Below are 9,330 nucleotides of genomic sequence, written 5' to 3'. Positions count from 1 at the left end.
TTCCACTGGGACAAAGGGTTATCAAAGCGTATATGAGATTTTTGAGTAACAAATGTGTCGATTATGAGAGATGAAAATAAAATTCAAATACAATGCAAAAAAAATCGAAGTTGAAATTTGAGTTTCTAATAAAAAAGACAAATTAACAAACACTTGGGTTGGGTGTAAGACTCTCTTTATTTCGGATCCTAGATAATTTTCTCGATTAACAATCCAATGAAGGCATTGATAAACGGAAGATAAAAAGTTGTGCTCAAGTTTTGCAATATTTTTCTAAGGGATTATCTACTTTACTAGCCAAACACACATTAACAATCAATCGAGAGAAGCCTTGATAATTTTCAAGCTTTTGTTGTGCCTTACGTCAACAACAAATCAAGAACAAGAGCCGCAATTTATTTTCAATTTAAATCCAACTAGTAACATAGTGAAATCAACAGTTATCAACAAAATATTGCATTAAACTAGAACCTAAAATAAATTAAATCTCATTCCACAACCCAAGTTTCTAAAATTAGCTACACATGATGTTTCTAGCGGTAAAAATAAATCTAAGTTGAGTCATGACAAAATCTGAGAAAATATCCGAATGAGATAAATCCTAAAGATGCTGCCATTGCCCGCAGGAAAACAAACACTAAAATGAAAACTGAAATGTAAATTGCAGAAAATAAAATGAAGAACAACCCAGAAGAGAAATGAAGAAGCAGCTCAATGAACCAAAAAATGTAAAAACTTTGCCCATCGAACAAATAAACTAAAAAGCTGAAAGAAAGAATTAAAACTCTACTCTGCTGCCTCGGTCTGGAATGAAAGTGAGGTAAGAAAATGACATGAAAAAAAAATACCTAACGAAAGCAAAAAGAAGAGGAAAATAGGAATAATGAAGCCGCCTGCTACCAAATAAAAAGAAAGGAAGAAAAAAAACTAACAACTAATCTACTGTTGCTGCTGCTGCTAAACAAAAAGTAAAAAATGAAAGAAAGAAAAACCAAAACCAACCACCTATGCTACTAAACGAAAAGTAAGAAAATAAAAGTTAAGGACTCTCTACCCTAGGTCTGGACGAAAATAAAAGCTAATGTGTGAAAAAAACAAAAAAAAAAAAAAAAAAAAAAAAGCCCAGCCGCCTCCTGTAAGAAGGAAAAAGAAAGAAAATAAAAATAAAACTAAGGACTAAACAATCACTCAAAAACCTCCCAAAAAGTCCAGCCTCACGCCGACTACCTACAAGACTAAAAACAAGGAAAAATAAAAATGTATCCGTTCGGTCCACTAGCTGCAGCTCTTCTTTATTTTCTCAGTCCAAGTCCAACACTCACGTCCTAGAGGCATGCTTCCATCTTGGGCCCACATCACTTCCTTTGATTTACTTTTTTTTCATCTTCATGGGCTTCAGTCTTCAGCTCTTGTAAGTGGGCCCCTTTGTGATAAATTCTTTCTAGGCTTGATAAATCCTAAACATTATAAGTTATATGAGCCAATCTGAATTTAATTAAAGACAAGAAAAATTATTTTACATGCCAAATAAAGTTAAATCACATAATCTAATTAATACTCTTATTTTAATACATAAAACTCTTTTAACCCAAGATACTTAAGAGTATTAATATCACATAATTGACCATTTATCACTAGGGTCATGATTATTATGGCCAAGACCTAATAAGTATTTTAGATAGGGTGTGACAGTGTGCAAAGTGAGGAGCAGTGTGGGGCATGTTGGACTAAGAGAGAATGCAGGAGGGTTGAATTTAGGGGGTTGGTTTGGGCAAGTCAAGGTGACGGGAAGTTTGCTATCTTGGACAAAGATCTTGGGTCATTGGCTTGAATTTGACCGATTGAGTGAGGGGGAGGAAGTGTGTAATTTTTGCATGAGTGTAAGAGCTCTATATGGGCTAACATGAGTGTAATTGGTTGGTCATTGAAGTGGCCAAACATAGGTGTCTTGGCTTCTGGGAGAAGCCAAGGGGTTGGGGCATTTGGTTGGTGCAATTCCATGGCATCCAATTCCAACCATTTGGGGTTTGGTTGGAGTTTCAAGTTCCAATTCAATTGAGGCTTGTCCAATTATGGTGTAAGAGAGTGGATGAGGATGTAAGAGAAGTATTTGGAAGTGTGATGGTTGCTTGTAAAACTTGCTTAAGTCAAGAGGGCAAACGGTTGTCAAAACCAAGTAGGGTTATTTGGCCAATTTGGAGTTTTGGTTTTCTCTAAGGGTTTGAAGTTTAGGGTCTCAAACCTCCTTTTGAAGGCCGACCAAGAAGTACATGTGTGGGTGGAATAGTGTAGTGGGTGTAATAGAGGCATGGTCATGTAAGAGAGCATGGAGTTTGCTTAATTCTCACTCAACCTCCTAATACAAGTGTATTGTATGTGATATGTGTAAAGTGAGTTCCAAATGGTGGGTGGTGATAGTGCCATATTTCCAATTGCTTTCCTAGTAATTCTAGGCCAATTTTGACATTTTACATTCGATGTAATAGCTAGTTGGTGATGTGACGCGCTAGGTGCCTAGCTGCCATATGCACTCTTCGATTGGCCCATTGGGCACCTGAAAATTTTGAAACTTTTTATTGTACCAAAAAAAATCTTAAAAAGTCATACGAGTCTAATGATATAATTACTTTCTTGTAATTATGATCCTAAGTACCTAAAAAAGTCCAAAAGGCAACCTATTCGCTTAGTGGATCATAATTTGACCGCACTAACGAACCAAAACCTAACTATTTGTTCGAACTATGAAATTCTCCTATGTTTTCATGTCATAAGTCAAAAGAAATTCCTTCCATTGAATTCCTTTTGGAGTTACACATGAAATTCTTCTAACCTCTGTTTTGCTTAAATTAGGGACATTCAATCTCAATTGTCTATTTGCCATTTGGACTTGAAGAATTGTAAAGACTAAGTGATTGATAGGACAAGGAGTGCATGTCCCTGCAACTTGCCTTCAATCCATATCAGTAGTCCTTCCCTTAGTTCAGGTCTTCGACGTGGCGTTGTGCCAAACTTCTGAGGTCAAATGATATGGCCCATAGTGTTTGTACCTAGACCACCAGGTATACTCCAAAAATGACATTTTTGATGGAGCATGGGCCTTGGGATATATTGCCCTTTGAGGACCTCAATTTTATCTCGAAGAGCTCCCATCTATGCATCGACATTGGCCTCACCTATTGTTCACCTTTGTATGGTCAGTACATCCTTTGCTCGCCTGGTTTTGGGTATGTGCTCACCTGGTTTTGGGTGAACCTTTGTTCGTCATCTTGTGTTGTCCTCGCATCTCCTATGCTTTCTACAACGTGTTGCTCGCCATATTTCTTGACTGGTTGCACAATGTCTACCCAACTACCTCCTTATTCACCAATATTTTGCCCGCTAGAGGCGATCCCTTCCCTCAGTTCGACGCGGTCCTCACAGTAAACATGTCCTCCGTTTCTATTTATGATATTGCTTTATTTATACTTGTGCCTATGGTATTTTTTCTACATTACTATTGTAATAAAATGCTCCTAAAATACAACTATTATTTTTGAAACTGTTTTGTTCTACATCCTGTAATTGGCTCATGTTTATACACTACTACTATAGGCTTGCTGCTTACTGAGCCGGTGGATTCAACCATTTATCTCCACTAGATAAATTGGATCAATTGTGTCATAAAACTGATGATAAACTATGGGTGGTAACTGATAAAGAGTAAGAATTCACCCTATGTGCTATATAATCATCACGAACACTACATGGTTGAGTAGAAACCAAAAAATTTATCATGAAAAGAACAAATGTCTTGGATATGATCAGGAAGATAAAATTTTGACTGGAAGAACATATATAGAGATGCTAGGAAAGTGGAGAATATGGAAAGAGTAAGGTACTGGATGCCCCTTAAGAAGGATAGATGAAAAATTAATAATAATGCAGCTATTAGAGCCAAGCAGTTGATCATAGCAACATTGTCTAGGGATTATAGACGACATATACACCATGTCACCATTTATGGTTGGAAAAAAATCCAAACCAACTCTTGTGAAGTAGAAGAAAGAGTAATAGCCCTAGCTTGTAAAGGGGGGAAAAACAGGGATTGATAAGTTGCAAATTGAAGGAGACTCCAAAAAAGTACACCAAACAGTGGAATAAAGAACAACTGAGATTGAAAGGATGGACAAAAACATCAAGGATGTCAAACATGTGGAATGGAGCTTCAGTTGGATCCCTAGTAAAAATTAAGTAATGATACATGTACAACCTCTTTTACAATTTTTTAGGCAGCAATGTTTTAAAATGAGGGTATTGACGTAAAGTTATGTTATTTTTATAAGTTATTTTACAAAAATTCCCCTTATTTAAAATGTAGTTGCATAACAAGGTTGTAAGTGTTTTATGTCTATCATTTTTTTTACTAATAAGTAAGCACACTTGCTAGCAAAATGAGCTGTGATATGAATACTTTTCGGTTCAATAAGGGTGATATTATTTCAAATTTAATGCAAAATAGGAGGAAGTCTTCAATCTCCCATAATTATGCTTTTGTAATCTTGGTTTTTAAGTATCTTATTCAAAATACATAATGCATGAAGCTGTAAAATTTATTTATTTTTATTTCTATTGTCCTTTACTTAGATTTGCAGACCAGTAATCGTGCCGCATATATCCGTACATCAAGACTATAAATGACGTTACCTCTCCAAAAGGCAAATGTTGGGCAGATATTTGCCATTATTGACTGTCGCCGCAATTGATAGTGATGAATTTGTACTTGTGATCTCTATTGGCTAATGGCGCGTTGCTATTGACGAATCTATGTTCCCCGCACTTCCGTAAAACGGGTCGATGCTTGAGCAGCGTGGTTTAGAGTGTCAGATGGCCTCTTCGTATGTTTTTCAAATGTCAAGTTTGGAAAGCTCAATATATAAAAGAAGAAGAAAACGGGAAAAAATAAAAATAGGAAAACAGAAGACAGGCATAAAGTGAACAGGATGAGTCCAGAAGAGAAACAGGGACCGATACAAGCTGGTAGACATCAGAACGTACAACAATATTATAAACGCATATGAGCAAGGTTATTGCCTCCATGGGTCAATTACCTAGCAGTGCATGGCCCAATATGACAACTCTTATTCTGCACTAACTAACTCGAACGGAAAATAAAAACACAATATGACAACTCTTATTCTGCACCAACTAACTCGAAGGGAAAATAAAAACACTCTTATTTAGCACTCCGCATCTTGCTCGCCTTCTCTTTTTATAGTTGACTTTGGGTTTGCCTCTCACGGGAGAATGTATCCTGCAAACGAAGTACATTGTTATAGATATAATTTAAATAATTAATTTTTTTTATTGAATTAAATTTTTAGAAAAGTAATGATTCAATATAGTTGGAACATGAGTTCGAGTCTCAGACTTTTGACTTTATACTTTATTCATATTTAATTAAGGTATTGTTTGGATAGTGAGTTTAAATAAAAAGAAAATTAAAAGTTGAATAAAATATTATTAAAATATTATTTTTTAATATTATTATTATTTAGAATTTATAGAAGTTGAATTATTACTTATATTTTGTATGAAAATTTAAAAAAATTATAATAATTAGATGAGATGAAACATTTCGCGTATGCAAACAAGGACTAAGTAACGAGATTTTAATAAGTGAGAGTTCGCTTATTCTAATTAATTTAAGCTTCCCAGTTGAAACTTTTGAGATATTTAACTGCGGTAGATGTTACTTACTTCCGCACTTCTTTCCCGCCGGTCGGTTGCTGATGTTGCACCTTTTTGGAATAGTAATGGCAATGGCAGGCTTGATCCCGGCCTGCTTTGCTAAAGGCGACAACAAAACCGCACAAAGACACTTGGGTGCGGTCTGGATCAAAGCACCAACTTTGGTGCAGCATGTTGGTGGAACCTTGGCCCGAGCATTCCCAGCTGCACTCAAGCAAGGGCTCAAGCTTGCAGCCGCAGACCTGATGGGGGTCTTTCCGCACTCTCCGGCGGCATTAACTTCCCGAAGAAAGGCCTCAGAAGCAAGTATGAAGGCGAGCACGACCACAAGAAAAGCTTTAATGGAATCAGCGAACATCTTTGTTTTAGACTCGATTAGAGATGCGTTTTTCTATTGCAAGAGCAGTACGAGATAAGCAGATTTATATAATACAATGAACTAGAAAAAGAAGTGACTTTAATTTGAAGTATTGGGGTGGTTGTGGATGGGTTTATTCAAGGCGTAATGATTCCAATCATTCGGATAGTATGTTCACACTGAAATATATGTAGCAAGCGATTCTATAAAATAGTGAGTTTTTAACCCATTAGAGTTTGTTCCTTAACTACTGCACTTACTCCCTCTTTTTCCATTCCAGCATGTTCTTTTCTTTACATGCTCCATTATATACTCGTCGGTAGGTATGACTAAAAGAAATGTGAACATTCAAGTTGAGCTATACAAAACATCATAATCACTACAGGCGTGCAGGGAATTCCATTATTTGCTCCACTAAGCTTAACACATTGCATATTCTCACAGGTGCACGTGGCGTACGTTCTTGATCATCAGGAATTGTAATATCTACAGGTTCAAACTAAGTATATTATTCTAGTTTTGGCATCTGGGTCATTGTAGAAATATGTACCCATGTTGTGGTTCTGTTCCCCGGTTAAATTCACATTTAGGAAAAATAGATTGATACCCCAAGTGTGCCAATCAATTAATATCGCGTTTGGATGGTTGGACTTGAGAAGGTGGATGTAGATTTAAATGGTTTTTAAGATCCAAGTCTCTTCTTTAGATCACGTGTTAAAAGTTTAATTTTAATTTTGCATCAAATCTTTCATAATGCATAAAACATTAAACATCTTTTTTGTAAAATTACACCACCTCAATCGAGAGGGTTTTCTAGCGGAGGACGTAAACTTTTACTTTTTTAAAAAAAAAATAAACAAAATAAGAGGATGGTACCTCCGAACTTTATTGAAAGAAATCCTCAATTATGGTGGAGAAAAACCTTATACATCAGATCAACATCAAACCAATTAACCAATAAAACAAAACGTAAACTGTACAATCAAACAAAAAACCAATGAAATAATAACAACCACTAACGTCGAATGTTCGGCAAACCCAATCTATCCATCCAAATCATTCCTCATGGAGCTGGGAAGTAAATAAAAAACTCAAACCTCCTTGTTAACCCTTCCTCCCCACATCTTGCCAAAAAAATCTACAACCAAGTTCCCCTCTCTATATTGACAAGTTATAGAAAAATCAATACCAAAAACTGACTGAAGAACTGAATCCCAATAGTCCTATATGTACTAGATCATGCATTGTCTAGCCTTAACCCAATCAACAACAATTTTATAATCATACTCAATATCAATATGAATGAAGCCAAACTCTTTGCATTGTCTATCCCTACAAGTAGAGCTCTCATCTCAGCTTGATTATTGGTACCATGCCCAAAATGTGATGAGACCGCATCAATTAAACATCCATTGCAATCCCGGATTACACCCCCTCCCCCACAACTGCCAGGATTTCCCCTACAACTCCCATCCACATTGAGTTTTACATGACCATCCAACGGCATTTTCCATCTCACAATGCAAGGAACATGAGCAGGTAAATCTTGAAAAGGAACCTCTAAAGCCTATAGCATTTCTTGGTTAGAATTAGAGATTGACAAAGTTTTATTAATCTGAACCGCTATGTTCCTCAGCCACACATTCATAGCCAACCAAATACTATCTACCGTTTCCAAACAACCCTCCATCTAAGCCTTACACCTACGCAACCATAGTCTCCAAATAATCACATTAGGCAAGAGACCAATTAGCGTCCCATGCAAAGAAGACTTCCTGGCATTGGCAAACCAGTGAGCCATACGGGACCTCCAACATGATGCTTGCAAACTAGGGACACCCAGTGCAACCTCAGCTAATGTCCAGACCATAGACACAACATCAGCTCTACTCAACACATGATCAATAGTTTCTAGTTGGCCCTAACTATAGTAATCACACTTAGAAGCCATTGAAATTCCCACCGATTGTATTTTATCATCAAATGGTAGACAATTAAATCTAGCCTTCCAACTACATATATTTATCTTTTTTGGCAAGAGTCCATGCCAAATCCAATCCATACCCTGCACCACTGGAGCCTTAATATGAATAATATCCCAAGCACTAGCTGTTGAAAACCGACCATCACTATTAGGCATCCAAATTAATGAATACTTCCCCTCCGTACCCGCTGCAATAGAAAGAATTATTTCATCAGCTTTTGTTTCCCCCACTAATTCAACCAGTCTGTCCCTATCCCAAGCATCCTCCAACCATACATCTTTAATTCTCAAATGTGCATTTTGCATAGAGTCCAAGTACTGGCATAGTGGACCACTAGCAAGCCCACGATCATACCAAAAAGAGCCCCTCCCTTCCTTCATCCTTAACCACACATTAACTAACACTTATGGTAAAACCTTAAGAATGGATCTCCACAACTGAGACTGTAATGCCCTGGTCCTGGAGGTCTAAAAAGTTAGTTCTTATTACTGAATATCAACTCCAATATCACAGCTATAAAATCTAAAAAACTCCATAAAATATTAATTCATTTGCTCAACCCAAATATCCATGTTCCTCCATAGAAATACTAACCAAAACCCTCAATAAAATAGAATAAAAACTCCACAAAGACTCGAATTTCCGATAACTAGACGTACCAAAATAATCGCCAAAGGTAAACCAACAAAATATGATCCTCTAAAAATACTTGTACCCTTAGCACTTATTCATATATGATCATCGAACTTTTCCAATACATCCTACTCGTGTTCTCTAGCTGAACTATAAAAAATATCTGAAAAATGTTATGGAGATAAGGGTTGAGTTATCAACAACTCAATAAGCAGATGACATATACTAGTATGTAAAAATGAGCATTTACAAATAACCAAATGCAGAATAGAACATTTTCCTTCTCTTTTTTAGAGTATGAAAGTAGAAACATGTTATAAACAAATTAGAGCGAAGTTTCAGAAATATTCATATTCAAAAGTACTTTGGCATAACGTATCTGATTCATCACCATCATCAATCAAAGAATCATATCAAATCAGAGGCCATGTTTAACCCCTGTGGTAGGATTGTGCATCCACGGATATCCAAGCATGTGCATATTAGCGCTGAAACAGATTACCACTATTATTTCCCGTGGCAGGGCCATATCACATTACACAAAAACAGATACCATGTACATCCCCCATGGTAGGGTCCCATAACTGAATAAAGCATAGACAGAATCTGATTTAGAACTAGATAGTT

At 36.5% G+C, this 9,330-nt stretch overlaps 1 protein-coding gene across 1 annotated transcript; it reads right to left on the bottom strand.

Annotated features, from left to right (window-relative positions):
- Positions 1 to 5,017: 5,017 nt before the first annotated feature.
- LOC122313801 (non-specific lipid transfer protein GPI-anchored 2) lies at positions 5,018 to 6,140 on the bottom strand. The gene is made up of 2 exons (XM_043129042.1): positions 5,737 to 6,140; positions 5,018 to 5,290 (listed from the first exon to the last, which is right to left on the bottom strand). The coding sequence occupies exons 1-2, from the start codon at positions 6,083 to 6,085 to the stop codon at positions 5,274 to 5,276; spliced, it is 366 nt and encodes a 121-aa protein (XP_042984976.1). The 5' UTR covers positions 6,086 to 6,140; the 3' UTR covers positions 5,018 to 5,273.
- Positions 6,141 to 9,330: the final 3,190 nt, after the last annotated feature.

This window comes from Carya illinoinensis, chromosome 6 (assembly GCF_018687715.1).
Source record: "Carya illinoinensis cultivar Pawnee chromosome 6, C.illinoinensisPawnee_v1, whole genome shotgun sequence".
NCBI classification, from domain to species: Eukaryota; Viridiplantae; Streptophyta; class Magnoliopsida; order Fagales; family Juglandaceae; genus Carya; species Carya illinoinensis.
Note: the sequence above shows the minus strand (reverse complement) of the source record. Positions and strands in the feature narration are given on the sequence as shown.